This window comes from Nannobrachium achirus (assembly GCF_963921795.1).
Source record: "Nannobrachium achirus genome assembly, chromosome: 7".
NCBI classification, from domain to species: domain Eukaryota; kingdom Metazoa; phylum Chordata; class Actinopteri; order Myctophiformes; family Myctophidae; genus Nannobrachium; species Nannobrachium achirus.
This window is the reverse complement of record NC_137816.1, coordinates 64200840-64224940: the sequence shown is the minus strand read 5'-3', so window position 1 is coordinate 64224940 and position 24101 is coordinate 64200840. Positions and strand designations below refer to the sequence as shown.

At 43.1% G+C, this 24101-nt stretch overlaps 1 protein-coding gene across 1 annotated transcript in view; it reads left to right on the top strand.

Moving 5' to 3' along the window:
- Positions 1-268: 268 nt before the first annotated feature.
- kcnq1.1 (potassium voltage-gated channel, KQT-like subfamily, member 1.1) overlaps positions 269-24101 on the top strand; it is a gene marked incomplete at both ends in the record, with an annotated part of 86710 nt that continues 62877 nt past the window's right edge. Inside the window, one exon of the mRNA XM_080730393.1 lies at positions 269-645. Within this exon, the coding sequence (XP_080586519.1) occupies positions 269-645 (377 nt within the window). The remainder of the gene's footprint in view (positions 646-24101) is intronic.

The window sequence follows — 24101 nt, the reverse complement described above, 5'->3', positions numbered from 1 at the left end:
CAGGTTGGCAACAGGCTGGCAGTCACACTCCGGCTATCTGGAGCAACACAAGTTTAAGTCGACTTTACTGATAGCGTGAGGAAGGAGGAATTTAATTAATGTTGCGTTAGCTTTCCTTCAGGCAGGCTTCAAGTTCAAGTGCAGGCAGGCAGGCAGCACTGGTCTACAACGAACGAACGGATCGTCCACTTAAAAAAAATGCTTTAATCTCCACTGGAAGAGAAACTATTCATCATAGCCTAATATACATTTCATGTCTTTTAATAAAATGGGACAGTGGGACGCGCGGAGGTCCTCTGCGTCCAATGAGAAGAGGAAACCAGCCGGGTTGGAGATGTCCGAAGCGGCCAGTGGCGCACGGGGCGCACGGATCGAGCCCGGGGCGCAGGGCGTCCACGGTGCCAACAACAGCAGCAGCACGCCGCAGGACGGTGCCACGCGCCCCGCGGAGGATAACAGCAACCTCCAGCACCTCGCGGTGCTCCACACGCACTCCTACCTCTCCCATCCCCGCATGTCCGTCCGCATGTCGGTGTACAGCGCCGGGATCCGGCCCCCCGTCACCCGGGCGTTCATCCAGGGACGAGTCTACAACTTTCTGGAGCGGCCGACTGGATGGAAGTGCTTCGTCTATCACTTCACTGTGTGAGTAGTACTGTCTGGAACATTTAACTTTACTAGTCTGTCATTATAATGTAGCCCAGGGGTCTTCAACGTTTTCAGGCCAAGGACCCCTTAGTTGAGAGAGAGATGAAGCAGGGACCCCCTCACCCCCACAACATTCCATAATAGTTTAATCGTTTGACAGCACAATCATCAGTGTATTTTGGATTCATGTCAATGTGTGTTTTCAGATATTTAACCACTTGAACCGTCAATACTTAATAAACTTGACCTTTCACTCTGTACTTAGTCTGCTCTTTTCCCCTCTACACCAAAGCTCTCTGCCGAAAATAGCAGATCTACAAGCTTACAACGCCAGGCGTTGTGAGCTTGTAGATCTGCTATTTTTGGCTAGAGTTATCAGAATATGGATACTTAGATCAAGTTGTTAATATAAAAAGGATTGGAAGATTTGGAGGACCCCCTGTAGTAACTCTGAGGACCCCCTAGGGGTCCCGGACCCCCTGTTGAAGACCCCTGATGTAGCCTCTAGCCAGTGGTGGGAAAAGTAGGCCCTACTCACATAAATACTTTGTAAAAGTAAGGAATTAAATAATGTACTTGAGTAAAAGTGCACATGTTGGTTTCAAAATGTTGCCAAAAGTAAAATGACTTTGTTATGCAGATGTCCCATTTCAAGTTTTCAAAGGTATAGGCCTAGCCTAAAAATCTTTTGAAAATACAGATCTAAGCATTGTGAGCTTGTAGATCTGCTATTTTCAAATTGTCAAAATGTAGTGGATGGTGTATTATTATGTAGCCTATAGAAATGACAAAGTAATTGGTAGCCTATAGCTTAAGTCTTCAAATAATTGTAGTGGAGTAAAGGTAGGCTATAATATTTGCCTCTGAGATGTAGTGGACTACCTGGAAATACTCAAGCAAATTGGGACGACAAATTCCTCAAAATTGTAGCCTATACTTGAGTACAGTACTTAAGTAAACGTAGCTACTTATAGTTACTTTGTCCGTCCGTCCGTCCGTCCGTCCGTCCGTCCGTCCGTTCATTCATTCATTCATTCATTCATTCATTCATTCATTCATCCATCCATCCATCCATCCATCCATCCACCCATTCATTCATTCATTCATTCATTCATTCATTCGTTCATTCGTTCATTCATTAATTTTAGTGTTTAGTTTAGGTTTAGTGTTAAATAGCATTATGATGAGTAGGTCTAATCATTGCATAGACATAGTGTTTGTTCAATAACAGGAGCCTGTCACAGTCTTGTCTTTCAGTTTTTTAGTAGGCAATAAACATAAACTAAGAAAATACCAATGCCATCCAAGCAGGGATAGAGCTCATACATGATCACTTACATGATAAATAAGTGAAATTGGAAGTGATGACACAATAATTGGACTGGAACATGATGCAAAAATAAATGGTATTTATAGAAAGGTCATGGGGGAGGTATAGGCTAAGTTTACTGTTACAGCCGCCTGTAAGTGGTTTTTCAGAGCGGTTTTAAAGGAAGTTAGGGATTTACACTCCTTTAAGGCCGTCAGTAGGGCGTTCCACAGATATAAAGAGCTAGATGCCTTGTTCGCCTCTGCAGTTAATTGGAGCGATGTGCAAAAGTTCTAGTCCGGACTTCCTGGAAAAATTAAGGGAACGCTGTCAGTCAAAGTGACTACTGGCCAATCACAGCGTGTCTTTTCCGGGACTTATCCAAGGACCACAATTCAATTCAACAGAGCCAGTTCCGATGTTGCGCTGCTCAGCTGTTCTTACAGGCTGCATTATGTAAAGACCAGCCCCCACCTGCCTCTGATTGACTTCCGTATGTGTGACGCATGCGGAAGCAATGAACACGGAAGCGATGACGATTCCCTTAGTTGCTCAATGCATACGCCCCCTAGCCGAAGGAGGTGTCTACCTTTCTATGTCTATGGGGCGTTCCACATTATTAGCGGCATAGCAGGAGAACAAATTTGACCCTTTTTTTTGCCGAATCTGGGTTGAACATGATCATGTGGAGCTGCCTCTGGTGTTGTAATTGTGGACATCCTTGACGTTTTGGAAGTATTTTTCCCAAGTATTTATGGAAGCATTTTTGTTTTACTAAAGAGTTGGAGTGACGGGGGGCGATCTACAAGCTCACAACGCATCACGCTGTGAGCTTGTAGCTTCCAGCTACATAGACCAGGGGTTTTCAAAGTGGGTGACGACGGGGCACCCTGGGGTGCCGCGACGGCAGTCCAGGGGTGCCGCGAGATCATTTGATAATATTTGGAATTTATTTGGACACTTGAAGAAATATTTAGTATCATTTTAAACTTGAAGTACAAAGTTATTTTCAGTCAGTTCTAACCAAAATGGCTATTATCTCAACGTTTTCCTTGCAACATAATCACTAAAATATCAGTGCGGCAGAAACGTCTGTCGCACAAAACTAGTGAAAACAGCAGATCTACAAGCACAGAACGCCTCATTTTATAGATGATAAATACAAAAAGAACCGGACAACGACGATATTCCACCCGACAACGACGATATTCTATAAATGTAAGGTAGTGGGAGTGAAAATTATAATATGCCTCGGATTAAAAGAATATTTATAGGGTGCCCTGAGACGAAAAGGTTTGGGAACCCCTGACATAGACTATCCTCATTCCTCTCTGTGTTTCCTCAGGGAAGCCTAGGGAAACACTACACTACAATGAGCACTACAGCATATACTGTACTGTAAGTGTTACAGTACGTCAAAATACACTATAACACTGAATGATTGATTATTAGTTGGCTCTGGCGTGAGATTAATGATCAGGTAAAGGGCCCGCGTATAGCAGTTTTCCCAGCACATCATCTGAACAAATCCCTAAATCAACGTGATTGTCTTGTCACATTATTTGAAAAGCTGGGTGTTTTGTCAAGCGATACAATACCGCACACGAACATAGTGACGTCCCCAAAGCATTGTGGGAGATGCATGCATAACGGCTGCCGTTGTTGTTGATCTTTTATCCGTGTCCAATAAAAGCTGGGTGTTTTGTCAAGTGATACAATACTGCACACGCACATACTGACGTCCCAAAACACCGTGGCAGATGGCTGCCGTCGTTGTTGACCTTTTATCCACGATGGTTTGCGTGACGTCACAACACGCCGTGTGCTCGAAGATCGTCTATCTTGGAATAGCCGCTCATTGAAACACTTCTGGGTTCATTTCCACGTCCACTCAGGCTTTTGTGAGCACCCTGGGTACTGGCAGGCAGTTTTCTTATTTTTAAAGGTGATACACCATGCATTTAAAACGTATTTATGTCATATTGTTTATGTCCAAAAACGTTTTTCAAAAGGTTTGAGGCTAAATTACCACTCCTGAATAGAGAGCCTCTCATTTTTGAATGGCTCTCGGAGTATTTTCAGCTGCAGTACCACCTTTGGCCTGAACTGCGCTGCGGGGGGGGGGTGTTTATGACGTCACAAACGGCAGCAAATCTGGACAGCCTGTTTTGAGAACCCGTGGGATGCTTTTAACCTCCACCTTCCCAAAACCAGAGAAAGACACAACGGTCTGAAATGGGACTTTGTGAGGATAGAACGTGCTAGTGGGACCCCAAAAAAAGGTTTTAAAATAGGTGAATTTTCATGGTGTATCACCTTTAAACTACATTTTTATTCACAGTTTGTCACATGTACAAAAAAACTCTTTTTGGGGTTCCATATTCAGTCCATTTCTCCCGTTTCTCAAGGAACAGTTCTTCTTGTATCCTGAGTTTGAGTGTAAATCTCTCCATCACATACGTATATTTCCTCCACAATGCACAGCCACTGCTCACAAGTTGGAGGGTCACTTTTATACCACAATCTTGTTATTGCTTTTTTGCTGGCTGCCAGCAGCACCTTGACCAGATACATGTCATCTCCATGTGTGTTTTCCTGCGTCAAGTTTCCAAGATACAGTACCACACTAGTACCACAAAATCAGGTGGGTGTCACGGTCACAGACTTTTGTCATTGTTTGTCTAGGTCTTGTATTTCTATGCATGTTACCTTGTCTAGTTGTCATGGTTCGATGTTGTCTACCCAGCTGTATCTCATGTGCAATCAGTACTCATGTGTATATCAGTCTTGTTCCCCAGTCAGTCTTTGTTGAGTCATTGTCTAGTGTCACCAGGCTGTCAAGATCGTAATGTACCTGTTTAACTTCCTGTATTAAAACACCCTACAATGGGTTTTGCACTCCACTTTGCCTGGTTGTCTGCATTTGGGTCCTCACCACACCACCAGATCCTGACAGTGGGTCCCGACCCACAAGTTGACAACCAGTGCTTTACACAACAGCAGTCAGATCCAGACTGGAGTGCTGCTGCTGGCCAGTGCTGCATGCAGTGTGCTGTAGGAATGCTGGGTATGAATACATTAGCTATGATCTTCCCTCATTCCAACCCGCCCCCATGCATGTGTGCTATCTAGGACCACTCACTGGCACTGATAGCGGGGCAGCTAACCTTGGCACAGCCTGCATGTCTTTGGACCAGAGTGTATGGACCTGGTCCCGCCTGGCACTGCTGGCACCTGCTGAACATGTGCTGCTTGCTGGACCAGGAAAACACCGGTGGTGTAAAGTAACTAAGTACATTTATAGTTTGGGGCCTTAGGGGGATAAAATGGTCATTTTGTGCAAATCAGTCTAAAAGCGCCACATTTCGCGCAGATGTAGCCAAGGGCATGCTCTGATGATTTAGCTAGGGCACCCACGTTGGCGACCTTCAGCGGCTAAATCAAGTTGGGCTCCCATTGACACTATACTACAGGAAGAAAATACTCAGAAATAAATCTGTTTTAAGTAGGATGTGAGGGGACTAACTAAGGGTTTGTAATGATTCTGAATCATTGCAAGCAATTGTTTTGTGCAAAAAAACATTCCTTGAGCTAAAAACGGACCCACAAAACAATGTTTTAGTGATGAGTCATCACTTTTCACAGTTTTGTGGGGGCCATTTTTATCCCAAGGAATGTTTGACAAATCCCTATAGTTAGACCCCTTACATTCTACTTAAAGCAGTTTTTTCTGGGTATTTTCTTCCTGTAGTATATAGTGTCAATGGGAGCCCAACTTGATTTGGCCGGTAGACATAGATTGGTTGACCCTGCCCTACTGGAGTATATAACTAAATCTCAGAGGAATATACTGCAATTATTAGAAAACCTTCCTAGTTACTTTGTTCCTATAGTTACTGTAGATTTTGAATGTGACCGTAGGTCGCTATTTAGTATGAGAACCTGCAGCTCATGTCTGTTTGTCACACCTCATGCTCCATATATGGCCAAGACACTTGCAAATTGACATATGACATCATAGATGTCTGACGTCATAGACCACATGAGATCCCTGATGTCATCAACATTAAGCCCATATCTGTGAATGTCCATATATGGACATATTGTGTCAGTCTCATGATAACCAGTGTGGTTGCCGCGACGCAAGTCACACTTAGTTGCAAATGAATTCTGTCCTTGGACATATTATTGTGGTCTATGAAGTCAGACATCTATGATGTCAAAGGTCAGTCATCTCCATATTTGGGAGAATATGGCCTCATTTTGTCCAACTCATACAACCGACCAGGTCTGTGAATCTTTTTGGTCAAAGTCGATCCCATGCCAAAGTATTTCTACATTGCAGTATTGATACTTTTAATACTAACCTGGCCTCCTCCCTTCCGGGGAGAGTAGACCTCCCTGGATGTGAGCAGTTAGGACCACAGACATAAAAAGGTAGACGCCTCTTCCGGCTCTCTGGTACCCGTCTCGCATTGATAGGCATTTTTGATTGACAGGCTTGTAATTCTTCTGCGTGCGTAACAGACACGGAATGTCGGTAGGCAAATCAGAGGCAGGTTTGAATGGAAAAGTCCCGGAAAAGACGCGTTGTGATTGGCCAGTAGTTTTTTTTTTTGAGTGGCAGCCTGCCATCGACACTTCCGCTTTTCTGCCTATCAAGTTGGACGGGTCGCTCCAATCAACTGCAGCGGTGGACGAGGTATCTAGCTGTTTATATCTGTGGTTAGGACCAGGGGCGTCACAAGGGGTAGGAAAGTGGGACTGAGTTACTGGGCCCCAAGGTGGAGGGGCCCTAATAACTTTATCTATTGAAAAAATAGCAGATATACAAGCTCACAGCGCGGCACCGAGTGCCGCACTGCGAGCTTGTAGATCTGCTATTTTTGAAAAGTTGTGAAAATGTGTGAAAATCTTTGAATATATGTATTTTTTAAGCGAACATTTCTAACTCAAATTTTGCTTCTGGGGGTCCCTGGAACTAAATGTTTTGAGATCGGGGTCCGTGGCCAAATACATATCATCTTGCATGGGGGTCCTTGACATAGGTTTCTTGCACACATTTTCACGTTTTTTCAAAAATAGCAGATCTAAAAGCTCACAACGCGGCACTCGGTGCCGCGCTGTGAGCTTGTACATCTGCTATTTTTCAATAGTTAACATTCATGGGGGGCCCACAGTGAATCCTTGTACCCAGGGCCCAGAATTTGGTGTGACGCCCCTGGTTAGGACCATAGACGCCTCCTCCGGCTCTGGGACCTCATTTTCATAGAGGGCAGTGTGAGTGTGTCACGGAAGGGGACGTTCAGTAGGGCTTCATAGAGGGCAGTGTGGGTGTGTCACAGAAGGGGACGTTCAGTAGGGCTTCATAGAGGGCAGTGTGGGTGTGACACAGAAGGGGACGTTCAGTAGGGCTTCATAGAGGGCAGTGTGGGTGTGTCACAGAAGGGGACGTTCAGTAGGGCTTCATAGAGGGCAGTGTGGGTGTGTCACAGAAGGGGACGTTCAGTAGGGCTTCATAGAGGGCAGTGTTGGTGTGTCACAGAAGGGGACGTTCAGTAGGGCTTCATAGAGGGCAGTGTGGGTGTGTCACAGAAGGGGACGTTCAGTAGGGCTTCATAGAGGGCAGTGTGGGTGTGTCACAGAAGGGGACGTTCAGTAGGGCTTCATAGAAGGCAGTGTGGGTGTGTCACAGAAGGGGACGTTCAGTAGGGCTTCATAGAAGGCAGTGTGGGTGTGTCACAGAAGGGGACGTTCAGTAGGGCTTCATAGAGGGCAGTGTGGGTGTGTCACAGAAGGGGACGTTCGGTAGGGCTTTATAGAGGGCAGTGTGGGTGTGTCACAGAAGGGGACGTTCAGTAGGGCTTCATAGAGGGCAGTGTGGGTGTGTCACAGAAGGGGACGTTCAGTAGGGCTTCATAGAAGGCAGTGTGGGTGTGTCACAGAAGGGGACGTTCAGTAGGGCTTCATAGAGGGCAGTGTGGGTGTGTCACAGAAGGGGACGTTCGGTAGGGCTTTATAGAGGGCAGTGTGGGTGTGTCACAGAAGGGGACGTTCAGTAGGGCTTCATAGAGGGCAGTGTGGGTGTGTCACAGAAGGGGACGTTCGCTAGGCCCAGCGTGAGGTACAGTATAGGCCAAGTGGCCAACATACAGTACAAGTGTATACACAGGGTATCTGCACATTTCCAAAGTGACAATTTAAGGACTTTAAAATATATTTTTAGTACCTCTGGTCAAACATTGGTCAAACTGTCAAATATTAGAGGCAGACATTGTGAAAATAGCAGATCTTCATGCTCACAACATACGTAGATCATCTATGTTGTGGAATGGAATAGATCGAGTCAAACTAAATGTAATGCCAACTCCTACAATTCTAAGTGCGTGTGCAGGGTGGGTGGTGCGGTCTCCAGTTCAAATATGATTATTTTGGGGGTCACAGCCTGAAAGGGTTGAGAACCATTGGTCCAAAATACATTTCTAGGGCGAAAATGAAAAATAATTCGGTATGTTGGAGTCACACACACACCAGATTGGTTTTCCTTTGTGCCGTTCAGACAGGCCACATCCTCCGTCCACATGGTTGGGTAATTATTGGATCTAAACAGCTCTTGCATTGTGTTAAAGTAGGTCTGACTGCTTTGAATACATAATCATCGCCTCATGACATGAGCCATGTGACCCCGACCACTTCCATATCGTACAGTGTGTTCCTGCCTTAAATCAAATTTGCTGTAAAAAATAAATGAAATGTTTTATATGAATGCTATCATGGCCGGGTTTCACTTGTAAACTCAGATCTTTTGAGATCAGTAGGCCACTCCTTCATGTATTCTACCAAGGTATCCTTGCTAGTGTCCTCTTTTATGCTGTGCTCTGCTGGGGGGGCAGCATCACGGCCGATGATAAAAAACGAATCAATAAATTGATTAAAAAGGCTGGCTCAGTGATTGGCCTCCCTCAGGATACTTTGGATATCACTATAGCCAAGCGAATGAGGACCAAATTGAACACTATTCTTTCCTTCGAAGGCCATCCTCTCTATAAGGTATTTAATGACCTGCGTAGCAAGTTTAGCAACAGGTTTTTGATGCCTACAATATCTACTGAGCGAATGAAGAAATCCTTTGTTCCTGCTGCTGTTAGATTCCTTAACGTTAACGTACATCGCTAGCTTGGTTTTGGGAGGGTGTCATGTCATTTGTAAAGTCTGTTATTGTTATTTGTTGTGTATTTGTATGTTTGTTATATGTTGTCTTTGATTTTGTGTATTTGTATTCGCTCTGGTGGCAAAACGTGTTTCCCTTTGGGGACTAAGCAATAAACACATACCATACCATACCATACCATACCATAAAAGAGATTTAAGATCTCAGTCGGACTTCCTTCTAATATGAAGGTAAAAAAAAAAATATATATATATATATAGCCTACATATATATATATTTCTAAAACGGCTAGTTCCATTCCCTGATTCTGATTGGCTGGTTGCCGTGGTATCTGAGACTATAACCACCACCTTGAATCAGTTTATATCAAAGCCAGGTGCGTTATTTCTTTCCACTGTGCCGTGAGGCTGAACTAGAGAAGCAAGCGTTTGATTTTCTCTCAAGTCCTGCCGTGCGGGTGCTTCTAAGCACCGCCCGCATGCATAGGACAGTGACTGAATGGCTCCGGGCGGGGCTTGTAAAGGCGAAAAGCGCCTCTATTCTCCAGGCCCATACTCGGCTGTTAGTTTAGGTTGCTATGCTAGCGTTTTTGATGTGATTTTCACCCACATAGCAGCTAAATCTGGATGAAAATAAACATGTGTATGGATTGAATATGGTTCTTAAAGGGATATTCCACTTTCAAAAAAACTTTTTGTCATTGTATGGTCTAATCAGGCTTGTATGAACACCCTGAACAGTTTTTAATTTTCTTCATTCAGTATTTAGATATTTGATGTAAATGTTATCTGGCCCTCCAGGCTCAGAGCCTCTCCACACACACATTTTTCAACATGGAAACGATTATGACGATAATGAAAAATAATCGCGATTATGTCAAATGATTGCGATTAGACGATTATGTAATAATTGTGACAGCCCTAACTGCAACGTAGAAATACGAGAAAGTGGTTTGCTTCCATTTGCGGATTTCTGCAAAAAAAAAGAAAAAAAAGAAAAGAAACACCATTCCCATTGAAATGCATTGGCAGAAGAATCTGCCCTCACAGTCATAGTTAGAATAAAAGTATGACCAGTGCACTAACAAGTGAAAGTCCGGAATTCGAAATAGTAAAAAAGTATTGGTATCAAAATGTACTTAAAGTACCAAAAGTATTATGCAGAATGACCCGTTTTACAGGTTTTTCAAATGTATAAAACTTCTTTTGAAAATGGCAGATCTACAAGCTTACAATGCGTCGAATCGCGATGAATTGTGAGCTTGCACATCTGCTATTTTCAAATGGCCGAAATGTATATAAGACTGAAGTAGTTAATGTATGTTTTGTAATAATAATCAAAATCTACAACGTAACTAGTAACTAAAGTTTTCAAATAATTGTAGTGGAGTAAAAGTACAATATCTGAGATGTAGTGGACTAGCAGTAAAAGTAGCCTACATAAAATGTAATTAAAGTAAACCAAAAATTCCTCAAAACTTAAGTACAGTAGTAAATGTACTTAGTTACTTTACACCACTGCGTAACACTATTACCCCTTTGCTGTACAGTATGTGTTTGTGTGTGCATGCGTGCATGTGTGCGTTCGTGCGTGCGTTTGTGTGCGTGTTTGGGTATCTCTCTGTATGTGAATGATTCGCGCTATCAGGAACACACTTGCTCGTGCAACATGTTCTTGAGGAAACGTTTGCCAATAAGAGGAAGTGTGTGTGTGTGTGGGTGTGGGTGTGCGTGTGTGCAAGCGTGCGTGTGTGTGTGTGTGTGTGTGTGTGTGTCCACAGCTAATCTGGCAGACTTCTGGACAGATCAGCGCCAAGTTTCTTTTGCTTACTGCCTGTAGACCAAATAAATGCTTGTAGACCGAAGACTGTCAGACTCCACCACAGCCCACAGCTCTTGACCTAGCCGTGATGACCACACTTGATGACCACGCTTGTGCAAAGATTAAAAGGTCATTTAGATAGCATGTCATTTAGACAGATGCCATGTTCATTTGTTGATCTGGCATCACAGTTTCAGTGTATCAGATGATTTATATTGTTTTATATTGTTTAGACCAGTGTTTCTCAAACTTTCAAATTTCAAGGTCTCCCCTTAACTCTGACAGTGTACAAATGGAATCTTGTACACACTGTCACAGTTACAGACTTGTATGGGTCAAATTTAGACCCCTCTAAAGCATACATGGGCAACTGGCGGCCCGGGGGCCACATGCGGCCCCCACCTTCACTTAATGCGGCCCGCAGGTTGATATTGGAGTACTGATATTTTATTGATTTCAGCTGTTACAATTCCAAACATGGAAAAATTACTCGCTTTAATTACTTCAGTTTATATTAGTAGCTTAACTCTTACTGTGCCAATCCCGAACTAGTTCGGCTTTATTTGGACCTTATCAGGGTGCCGATCCCGAACTAGTTCGGCTTTAAAAAAAATAAAAAAAAATGTAATTTTTTTTTTTTTTCGAGCCGGGCCGCCGGCCGTCATCTGTTTTCACGGCCCGCGAGAGCGTCGCGCCGCCGATATTTACCATCCACTCCAATGCAATCCAGGATCTTTAGAGCTCATTTTCTCTGTTCCATGCATATCCATGAGGTGTGCAAGGTTTAATCATGGCTAAATCGCCGAAAATAGGGCTTCTAAAATGCTTGGTAGCCAATAGCTAACTTCAAGCTAACTTCATCCTGTCCCTGTTCATGACACAAAGGAAAGTGTTCAGGCGCGTCATGGCTGCGCACGGCTTGTGCATATACAACGCTTGTCTATGAGAGATTCTATGGCCATTGGGCGCCCTCTAGTGGTGAAAAGGTGGCACTGAATGTGTTTTAATCACTAGCATTAAAATGTTATTGTGTATGTATGTATGTGTTTGTATTTAAGTTCATAAAGTTAACATAAGAACATATACATGCATTTGAAATTAACAAATAAAATAAAAGTTACTTTTCAGGATTCCAATTCAAAAATAGCAGAGCTACAAGCTCAAAACGCGTTGCATTGCTATGCATTGCTATGCATTGCGCCCCTCTGGAATGAGTGTGAAAATGTAGTGGCCCTCTCCATCATCAAAGTTGCCCACTCCTGCTCTAAAGGAACCCGCATAGTTCCTGGAATCGCGTCCGCATCAGTGTGCCGACGGGCCGGTATTTTGACTCTAAAACTAACCCTAACTCTAACCCTAACCCTAAACTTAACCTCAGTAACCGTGACGAGTAGCTAACCTGCCGACGCTAGTCGGAACAGTGGCCCGTCGGGATAGTAATAATGTTTATTGTCCGCAAAGGGACAGTAGGGTCCGCTCATTGTTCCGCCGGTCCGAGTAGGAACTCACCAGCGTTGGCAGGTTAGCTAATCACCCGCGTCACACTTACTGAGGTTAGGGTTAGGGTTAGGTTTAGGCATAGTTTTACTGAAGTTAGGGTCAGGGTTAAGGTTAGGTTTAGTTCGTCGGCATACTGGCCCGTCGGCATATTGACGCGGACCCGGGAAAGTTGTCTTCAAAAGTCTGTTAGAAAACAACAACAAAAAATAACACATAAGCACAACATGAAACAACATATATCACCAAGATACAATACATGAGGTCACTACTGTACACAGAAAACCATTCTAACGCAGTTTGTTTAATGCTGCAATGGCAGAGGGGACAAAACTTCTGCTAAAACAAACCTTTTCCCACTTCAGGGTTTACCTCTGTGCTACATTAAATTGAACAGAGCCTTAATTGCGACCGAAGGTCGCAGTTTACTATGCGTCACAGCTTGTCCGCGTCCGTGTAGACGTGTACCGGTACATATTTGTACGGTCTATGGGTTTGCCACTCTGACATCATGCTCTGATGTCACTGTGATGTCACACCAACAGAATCCCTTTTATGCCCATACTGTATATAGAGTTCCCTTATACCTGATGTCATCAATATTAATGATGCCCTGTTAGAGAGATCCCTGTCATGCCAGGCGAACAAATCCCTTTTATGCACATATATGGCGAACCCTGTCCACATGACGTGTCGCCCTGAGGCGTCTTACTAATAAGTATAACTGGTAGTATGAGCGAATAGGGGAAGGCAACGTCAAGTGATTGGCCTGGCAAAAACTCAAATTATATGATTATTGGCATAATTGTGGAAAGTTTTGAATATTTGTGTTGTGTTGTGTTGTGTACTTATGTGTTTCTCAAAGACATTTCTCTTCTGTTGCTGTTGGTTGGCACGGCTGCCAGTTCCCACCTTATGTTGTGTGGGAGTCCAGAGTCCAGACAGTCCCAGACCGTAGTGAATAACTGCTCGCTTGCAGCTCTTCTGGAAAAAAGAACATCTTTGTTTGAACAACAACATACAGTAGATAGATACCTTTATTATCCCAAGGGGGAAATTCAGTCGCCAAGCGGCAGCACCGCAGTTTAAGGTTTACAAAGTTACAGAAAAGTATGAAAAGAAAATAAGTATTGTTGTGTACAGTAAAAAAGAGCAAGGCACAATAGAAAGAAGAATATATACATAAAGTGTCATAAGTGTCACGTAACATTGTCCCGTAAGCATTGAACACAGCCTTTATTTACCCTTCGGCTCAACCTTCTTCAAGGAGATGGTCTGTGGATTTCATCTCCACAGATTCAAAGGTTTGCACAAATGTTCAGGATTTTTCAAAAATAGCAGACCTACTATACAAGCTCATATACTGTACAGCGCGGCTCATGTTCGTTCCCCAATGGAACAATCTCATAAATGGGGCAGAAACGTCACAATATATTTGGTATTATTCTGCAGTAGTTCTGCAGAGTTGTACTAGTGATGGCACTAATATAATCAGAGCTGAGCATTCTGGTTGCTTTCACAGGTGCAATATTATGCAAGTTGTATAAGACAATGAACACAAGGCATACTTACTGTACATAATGTGTTCTGAAGTCAGACATTAAACTATCCTATTCATCCTGCTCATCCCCATTCCTTGTATCCCTTCATCAACTAGTTTATTTATAGTTCTGATACTATTCATCTGTATATATATATATACACACTGTTGGGCAGAAACCATCTCCAAGTTTAAAAATGTTATGTTTTTTTCATAAAGTAAAGCCCTTCATCATACAAGACAATCGCACGAAGCTAGTGAAAATAGCCGATCTACAAGCACACAACGCCTCGCGGGTTGTGTGCTTGTAGATCAGCTATTTTCACTAATTTAAATCGTTTTTAAAACGATAAATACCAAAACAACAGTTTTGGACATAGACGGTTCCCACCCAGCAACAACGATATCTGTCTGTCTGTCGTATTCCAAAATATTCAGCATACTGTGTGCGTGCGTGCGTGTACTGTAATGTAGTGTAGTGTCGGTTTTGGTCTGTAAGGAGCCAACTGCTCCTACATCTGGCTTTGTCCGTTTATCCTTGAGCAAAGTGTCGCCCAGCAAGCGAGCAGGCACACACGCACGTAACAGACACACACACGGCCACAACAGACGAACACACACACACACACACACGCACATGCACACACACACACACACACACACACACACACACACACACACACACACACACACACACACACACACACACACACACACACACACACACACCTCCCGAAAAAAGATTGGAGACGGGGGAGGGGGATTGCCGCAGAGGGCCGAGCTATAATGTCATTCAGCGTGAAATCATGTCCAATCAGTTCCATATATTGTCCTTGGGTCTGCAAAACATCTCAAAGAAAACAATCAACAAGGTTGCTCAACCTTACCCCAATACCGGTGGATAGATTTATAAAATAAAGTAAAGTAAATGACCATTAATCAGCCGCCGAGGAGGCCACGTTTTGCGTCTCCGGACCCGCGTTTTGAAGAAAGGCAGCCACCTCTCCCGGTGATTGAAACAATGTCTTTTGGCCATTCCCGTCGGTCACTCACTTCCAACTTGTGTACATTCTGTAGGAATTGCCGAAATTTTTCAATTGGGATTTCACAGCAGAAAACTCGCCACTCTTCTTGGAAACCTCAGCGCTATATTTCGGAAACCACGGAACGTGAGGCGAACCGCTTCCCTGGCCAACCTCATGATTAGCTCCTTGGTCTGGTAGTTGAGAATCATTCTGTTCTCCTCGATTCTGAGCGAACAGGCGCTGCTGTCCATTAGGTGCAGCGGGCATGCATGGCACCTGGGAATATTTCCTTCAAACGGGCCTCCAAAAATGCAGTAGGATTTGTCCCTTTCAAACGTGGAGCGATCCCTAGCTGTGATGCGAATGTTACATAATTCTTGACCTGTTTTCTAAAAGGTCTAATTTGATTTGCTGGGCTTCATTTTCATTAGTCAGAGCACTGCATTTGGATTCCAATGCAATGAGCCTCGCCTCGCTTGCAAGCGACGTCTCCATTTGTTTCGTTGTTTCATCATGTCGAGCAATCGTTTCCCAGTCGGCAGAAAGTTGCCTTGACAATTTAGAACGGGTACACATTATTGTGTATCATTATTTTATGCTTTAACTATTGAAAAATAGCAGATATACAAGCTCACAGCGCGGCACCGAGTGCCGTGCTGCGAGCTTGTAGATCTGCTATTTTTTTTAAATCGTGAAAATTCGAATTTTGACCCGATTCTATTCTTTTGAATCCTTCTAAGGTTTTTTGAAAAACCTATGTTTCTATGTCAGCAATCTGGTTAGACATCGTCAAAGAAAAGGTCCTTTTCACTTAACTGGAGCTCAGTTAGTCTGTTCTTGAGAGACTACTATGTCAGTGGTTCTCAAACCTTTTCATGTGAAGGACCCCCACAATGATGTGTATTTGGCCACGGACCCCCATCTCAAAATATCTAGTTCCAGGGACCACCCAGAAGCAATATTTGAGTTACAAACGTTCGCTTTAAAAATGCATGTATTCAAAGATTTGCACATATTTTCACGACTTTTTCTAAAATAGCAGGTGCCGCGCTGCGAGCTTGTAGATCTGCTATTTTTCACTGGTTAAAGCATTCAATAATTCTAGGCCTAAATGGGTTAAGCAGCAGTTTCTCCATGTCAGCCATGCAGAACGCAGCCCCACCGGCAGAAGGTTGGGTTCTTGTATTCTTGCATTTGTTGATAAGGTTAGAAATTAGTTTAGTGCTGTATAATCATGTAGTAGGTCATTTGTTTATGAAAAAACAACAACACAAAGAATCTGAATATGGAGATAAGAGGTTTCTGCGACAAAATCCAACCCTAACCCTTCCCCACCCTGTCTCTTTTCTTTTTTTCTCTTATCAATCTGTGTTCATGTGTGGTATGCATACAGTACATGCCTCTGTAATGGCAAGTGTGCACGTGTGTGTGTGTGTGTGTGTGTGTGTGTGTGTGTGTGTGTGTGTGTGTGTGTGTGTGTGTGTGTGTGTGTGTGTGTGCGTGCGCGCACGCGCGTGCACGTTTGTGCGTGTGTGCATGTGTGTGTGTGTGTGTGTGTGTGTGTGTGCATATATGGGGCACTTCAAGGGAGTATGTGTTTCCCAGTATAGCCTCCAATAAACCATGGTCATAGTGGGTGATATAAGATAAGAGCTTCAAACACAGACCTTAGAGTGTGAAGCCTATTTTATGTTCCATCAATGTCTACAAGCTCTACAACATACATGAGCCACCTTCACTTATAGTCAGGGAATTTTAATAAAACCCTGGGAATAAATTCCTTACCAAACAATTTCTTCACCAATGTGTTCGTAAAGGTGTCTAGTAACATATCTAACAAAGATTGAAATTCAACATCCCTAGCAAAATATTTGACAGCTAGGGTAATTCTGGGTCTCATTGAAAAAATCACTCCCAAAAATATGCTTTAAGTAGCATGTTAGGGGTCTAACTAGGTGTTTTTAATTATTCTGAATCCATTGCAAGCATTTGTTTTGCACGAAAAACATTCATTGGGCCAAAATCAGACGCAAAAAAACGATGGTTTAGTGATGAGTCATCACTTTTCACAAGGTGTATGGGGTCCATTTTTGGCCCAAGGAATGTTTTTCGTGCAAAACAAATGCTTGCAATGGATTCAGAATAATTAAGAACACCTAGTTAGACCCCTCACATCCCACTTAAAGCATATTTTTGGGAGTGATTTTTTCCCTTATAGTACTGCAGTGTATAGTAAGTGAATGAGACCGAGAATTACCCTAGCTGTCAAACATTTTGCTAGGGATGTTGAATTTCAATCTTTGTTTGATATGTTACTACTTACTAGACACCTTTCCGAACACATCGGTGAAGAAATTGTTTGGTAAGGAATTTATTCCTAGATGTGACAGATATTCTGCTAGTTTCCCCTGACTATTAATGTGGCCCTGTAGGTTAATATAGGAATACTGATATATTATTGATTCCAGCTGTTACAATTCCAACCATGCAAACATGACCCGCTTACTTCAGTCTGTTAGTAGCTTAATGACCTGTACTAGTCTTTTTTATGTCCAATGTATTTATATTTTCATAAAGTAAGTTCATAAAGTTAACATAAGAACATATGCATTTGAAATTAAACAAAATGTTTACTTTTCCAATACAAATAGCTAAAAAGAATTCTGGATTCCAATTCACAACTGACACGACTTGAAAGCTTGTCGGCTGTTTTCGGCATCCGAATTTTTGAATTTGAATCTTGAAAAGTAACAGTTTTGGACATAATTATGAGGTTTCCACCCGACAGAGACAATATAATATGCCTTAAGCCCTTTGCACACAGGACAGTTGCGGAATCGGCGCTGCGGATCCCAAAAGGAGTCATAAAAGGAGTGATGAGGTTTTTTTACTGCATGCGACAAGACGCACCAAACTGGGTTCGATCGAGAAAAAAAACGCACGGCTGCAGCCACTCGTCGCACGGCTAATTCGGATCCGGTGTGCATGAGGCGTTAGAGAGTCATTGTTTTTTTTTTAAACATTCTTTCCTTTTTTTTTTTTTCCTTTTTTTTTTCATTGTACCTATTATATGTGTACTTTAGCCAAGCTGGCGGCAGAGGGCAGCCTTATGCAAAGAATGGATGTGAAATGGCCCTCCCCTCTTTCCGTTGTTCAGAGCATAGAAATTAGGGGTGTAACGATACATTTTAATAGCGATTCGATACATATCACGATACATGGTTGACGATACGATACATGGACGATATTGGTTCATTCATGCAATACGATACGATTCGATTCAATGATTTAAAATCAATATAGTAACTATTTAGCAAAGAAATTAAATCTGAGTGAAAGGTGTGGATAGTGCAGGTTTTTAAGGGAAACATGTATTATTATGGATATAAATATGGTAAGTAAACACAAGTGATTATCTGCCAAATACATGGACATTGTATACTGACAAACCTGCACCTTGACAAAAGACATGAACCCAGAGATTACACACATTTATTGATAGACCAGTGCAGCTATATTGAAAGGAAAAGCAATTAAACCCCTCCTTTTAGTTTTTTCTTCTTAAAAATGCTAAATACAATGCACAAGTAGGTAGTATCGATACAATCGATTCTTTTCACTGCCGATTCGATACGATACAAAATAAAACGATACGATTCGATTTTAGCCGTTTTCATTTCCATATACTTCGATTTTTTAAGTTAAAAACGATATTTCGATACAGTTACTATATCGTTACACCCCTAATAGAAATGCATAATCTAGATCAGGTCCACAGAGAACAGCCAGGAAGTAAATTGGACATCATTGATGTTTACGTGTGGTGGAGATTTGAAAGCAGCATTGGAGACACAAACCCACTCGCTCTGCGAGTAAATGCCGGCCGGTATTTCACAAAGATTAACACAATCCAGCTCTTGCCGCCCGCGAGCACATGCACATGACATCCACTGGGCCGCCGATCGCTCGCCTCGCCACTCCTCAACTTCTCCGCGCGACCCAAATAATCGCCCGCCTCTCATTGAAAATGAATTACTAGGACGTGGCAACCGCGCCCCGTCTGAAAGGCGCTTAACACATCGACTGCCCACCAGGAGGCGCCAGTCATCCCCTCTGAGTGCCCCCATAGCACTTCCATAGAAGAATACGAGGCCCTGTTGCGTCAATGCATGCGTGATGACGTCACTTGGTCACATGAGCGCAGACAGGATGTTATTTTGTAACTTACTGTATGGGCCAGTGTTGATCATAGCTGTTCACTGCCGATCAAAATTTGGACATTTTGCCGCACGCGGCCACAGTTTTAGCCATAAAACAAACATCGGAGATAAAGGGCTTTAAAGATGGGGAAATGCATTGGAGTATACGGAGAAAAACGGCCGCGCGATGCTCTCAGCGTCGACTCGAAGCGACTAGCGGCTAATGGGCTACATCCAGGCGTAGCCCCGACCTAACGGTGAGATATAAAGTTATACTGTAATTACAGTAAACGCGTCCAACGCGTCGTGGGCCTCCAGCGACATCAAAGAAATTGTCGCGTAGACACCTCGTGGGCACCCGCTGTGTTAAAAAAAGGAAACACTTATGCCAAAGCACCTGTGCCAAAGCTGGCACCGTGCCTAAGGTTGCCTAAACCTGCACTACAGCTTCACACAAAAAGCATCAAAAGCATCTACAATCTCCAAACGCGACGCCAAGCGACACGTTTTTATTTATTATTAATTAATTATTTTCGAGCGTGCAGCTTTCACTGATGCGCACAGCAGCAGCAGCTACACTCTCAGCTGCGCTCTTGCTTTATAGTGTACCGTAATTGCTGGACTATAAGCCGCGCCTGACTATAAGCCGCACCAGCCAAATTTAGAAGAAAAAACAAATGTTTACATATATAAGCCGCACCTGACTATAAGCCGCAGGTGTCCTTCCTGCTTCACGCTCGAGCACCCCTGGTGGCCGTTAGCTGTATAAATCTATATATAAATCCTTGTTAAAGACCATTTTAAAACGAACTAACTGGCCGTTAGCTGTAAAAATCTTTATATAAGCCGCACCGCTGTATAAGCCGCAGGGTTCAAAACATGGGAAAAAAGCCGCAGCTTATAGTCCGGCAATTACGGGTAGTTGCTTAACCCTGGTTTTTGACATTATCGAAAGGAAGTGAATAAAAGCGCCAAACTTTTTTTGAGGCTTCTTTAGGACCTAACGATGGATTTTAGCCTTGGGTACCAAACTTTATTTTGAAGTTTACCCATAGAATTATCCATATCAAGTTATTGGGCTCCCACCGACTTTCTATACAGGAGGAAAATACCCAGAAAGAAATCTGCTTTAAGTAGGATGTGAGGGGTCTAACTGGGGGTTTGTCATGATTCTGAATCCCTTGCAAGCATTTGTTTTGCACAAAAAACTTTCCTTGGGCTAGAAATGGCCGGTTTTCAACCGGTAAAAAATAAAACAGTTTCTTTCACGTCATTGTGGGACATACCAATACAGTCCAACTGAAAGTGTATGTTTTGAATTATCTGGTACTAAAAAAAACATTATTATTAACAATTAACCCTAACCCTTAATTTATTAATATTTGTATTTCACTGTCATGTTCTTACTCCATTCAGCTGCGAATTCAAAACAATGTAAATAATTCCACAATATAAGGTTGACCTCTCTGCCTTCTTACCTGATTGTTTTCCCTGAATTTGTGGCAACAGATAAAGGGATATATGCTTCTTTATATGATTTATTTTTTATGTAACTTGAACATTACTAAAAAAAAATGCATTATACTACTTCTAACACGTTACTTTGTAACACATTACCCCAACACTGGTCAGAACATATCACAAGGCCAAGCAAGGATGAACATCATCTACACATCAGTTTGTCTCAAGACAGCTTCTTACACCTACCGGTAGTACACATGACAAAACAGACAGTAAGGCTTTAACTACCAATGTATAAAGAAATGATTACACCCAGTGCAACACCAAAGACTGGTAGGAGGTAGGTGAGACACTTGACCAGACCCAGCGTCATCTTCAACATCAACTGGAACAGATCTTTAACACTTCTGTTGCTTTTGCCAGTCATGGCTGCCAGTTCCCACCTGATGTTGTGTGGGAGTCCTGACTGCTTCAGACCGTACTGAACAGCCGCTAGCTTACATAAAGTCTTCAGACTAGGACACAAGTCTAAGATGTACACATCGTACACTGGATCAGCTGACAGAGAATTACTATTTTGTCCAAAGAGGATGATACAATCTCCCACCATGCAACAGCACATATTCTTTATATACATTAGATATGGGCCTTTCCTCTTGGGTTCAACCTTCCTCCAGGAGAACGTCTCCGTATTGAACCTCCACAGATCATTTAATTTCCGGTTCAAGTTGACACCACCGAATATGTACAGCTCTCCATTGTAGGCAAAGGCAGAGTGACACCAGCGTCCTCCTGGCAGAGGCTTTGCAGAAGGTGTGCTCAGCCAGCAGTTGGTCTCTGTGTCAAACACTCTCATGAACCCTTGGCCCCCAAATACAAACATATTCTTCCCGATGATGGTGGCAGAGTGACTTGATGAAGCAGGCGCCGGCGTGCCTCCGGGGTGAATTAAAGCCCAGACCATCGTGGTGGTGTCTAACTTGTAGATGTCATTGGTGAGTCCACCCCTAAATATGTATCCTCCGTGGATATATATGACCTTCTCCAGGACACAGGTTGAGTAGCAATACCTCGCCTCTGGACAGGTCCCGGAAACCTTGGGATTGAAATACCTATGGGTGTCGACATCGAATGCATAAAGAACGTTACAGTACGCCCCTGCGTACTTAACGCCCCACCAGATGTAGATGTTATTTTCTATCAGCACAGCTGAGTGGAGGTTGGGCATGGAGGAGGTAGTGTCAAGGTAGCGGCCTCTTCTTCCCGTTGGCACTAGGGGCAACTTCTTCCAGCGTAAAGACACTGTGTTGAAAACATCCACATCCACAATCTCCACATCGATCTGATTGGTTGTCTCCCAGTACTGGACCCCACCAAAGCAGTACACGTTATGTGCCACTGTCACAGCAGCACAGTTTTTCTTGGTTTCTCCATTCAGATGCACAGTCCAGCAAAACATTTCTGACTCCAGCTCTTCTTGGGGTTAAGGGGAGTTTTTAATTAGATAAAAAAGCAAAATAAAATGTTTGCTCAGGATGGGGGAAAACGGCTCTCTGCTCCTGAACTTGTTCTGATGCGGCACTATAAGAAACAGCTTGACCAGTTGCTCTGTAAAGAATGGACTACTATTGTGAACTCTGACATATTTATTGGTTCAGTGGCAAAAATGTCAAGTGAAGTTTTGGCAAAATCTACAAGGCCAGCAGGTTGTGATGACCAATCACCAAAGCCGATGCATGTTGATATCCATATATGGCAAATGGTTCACTGTTATACCCTACTTAAATGGTAAATGGTGCATTTATATAGCGCTTTTATCCAAGGCGATTTGCATAGATTGTGCATTACATTCACCCATTCACGCACACATTCATACACCGGTGGCCATGCAAGGCACCAGCCTAGTCACCGGGATCAATTAGGGGTTCAGAGTCTTGCTCAAGGACTCTTCGACATTAACTCAGGGGGAGCCCGGATTCGAACTGGGAACCCTTCGGGAACCCTTTGTGCTCTAATAATGATTTCTCTACCCCTGAGCTATGCCGCCCCCTACTACTTGCGCTATTGTACACTATACTTGTATGAGTTCATTTTATTAAGCTTCCTTCGAAGCTTGGCCAATGCGGGGCGGCAGGCGCGTAGCAATAGGCAAAATTCCCACCGGATTGAAAGGACACTATTGCCCCTCTTGACAAGTGCTACGTGATTGCCCAATCAAATCAGTTGCTTGAGGCCAGCTGTTTCCTGTTTACATTTAGCGATAGGCATGAAGAATCTTCTCTCTTCGGCTGTGAATGAGACTGCTGTCAGGCTGTTTATCGGTAGTTTTTTTACGATGGCTCTGAAACTAATTGTGGTGAAAACCTCGCATTGGGGCCCGGCAGGGGGTCGCACGCCCGTGCGGGGCAGGGCGGAATATGATCCAAGTCCATACATACAAAGCCAGATGTAGGAGCGGTTAGCACCTCTCAAAAATGTCCCAATTGTCAAATATTACTCAAAATCTTTGAAATTAGCCGAACTAAGCTCACAATGCGAGGTAGTATGAGCTTGCGGATCGGATATTTTCACATCTATCTATCTGTGGAACCAAGTCAAACTAAATGTAACGCCTCAACTCAACAATTCCAAGTGCTTGACAGGGTGGAACGTCATTTTGGGGGTCATGGCCTGAAACATTTGGGAACCTGTGCTCTAGGGAAGCAACTATAAAGACTAAAAAGAAACAAAAGTTTAAGCTTAGGTATTACGGTTGAAAATGACAGTCTTGAGACGTTAGGGTACATCTGGTTACGATTACATATAAGGTACATACGGTTAAACTACTATAGGCTACGATATCAGTGTCAGCTTTCACTGAAATGTGTCTCGCAAGTTCGCAACACATAATCACTAGTTTAACACAATATTTACAGTTTTTCACGATTGTTAACAGACACACAAATCTAAAATTCGGCCCAATATTCACAACTTCATGTACCTATAGCTTGACCCGATTTGGCACTACTTCACGCTCCCTTTTCTGCATCAGACTCGGATTTTCCTTCTTTACACTCTGATGTCACACAACACAACACACAACTATTCAAAACTCTACACATTCAAGTCTGATGTCAATTACATATCACCTTGTTGTCTAAACACTACACACAATGTTCCAGGAACCGGAGGCAGAGATGGGCACAAAATACAAAAAAAGATTTGAAATACAAAGACACAAATACCAGGATATTGTCACCAGGATAGTATCTTGGTGACAGTATCCTGGTCAGTATTACTGTAGACCAAGTACTGACCAAGTTTTATTTTTTTATTTTTTTAAATACTTTTTTGTATTTTTTGCCCATCTCTGACCGGAGGCATGATGCCTAAATCTACTGTAAATAAATACAACTTTTTGGATGCATATTTGTGAGCTGTTTTATGTTTG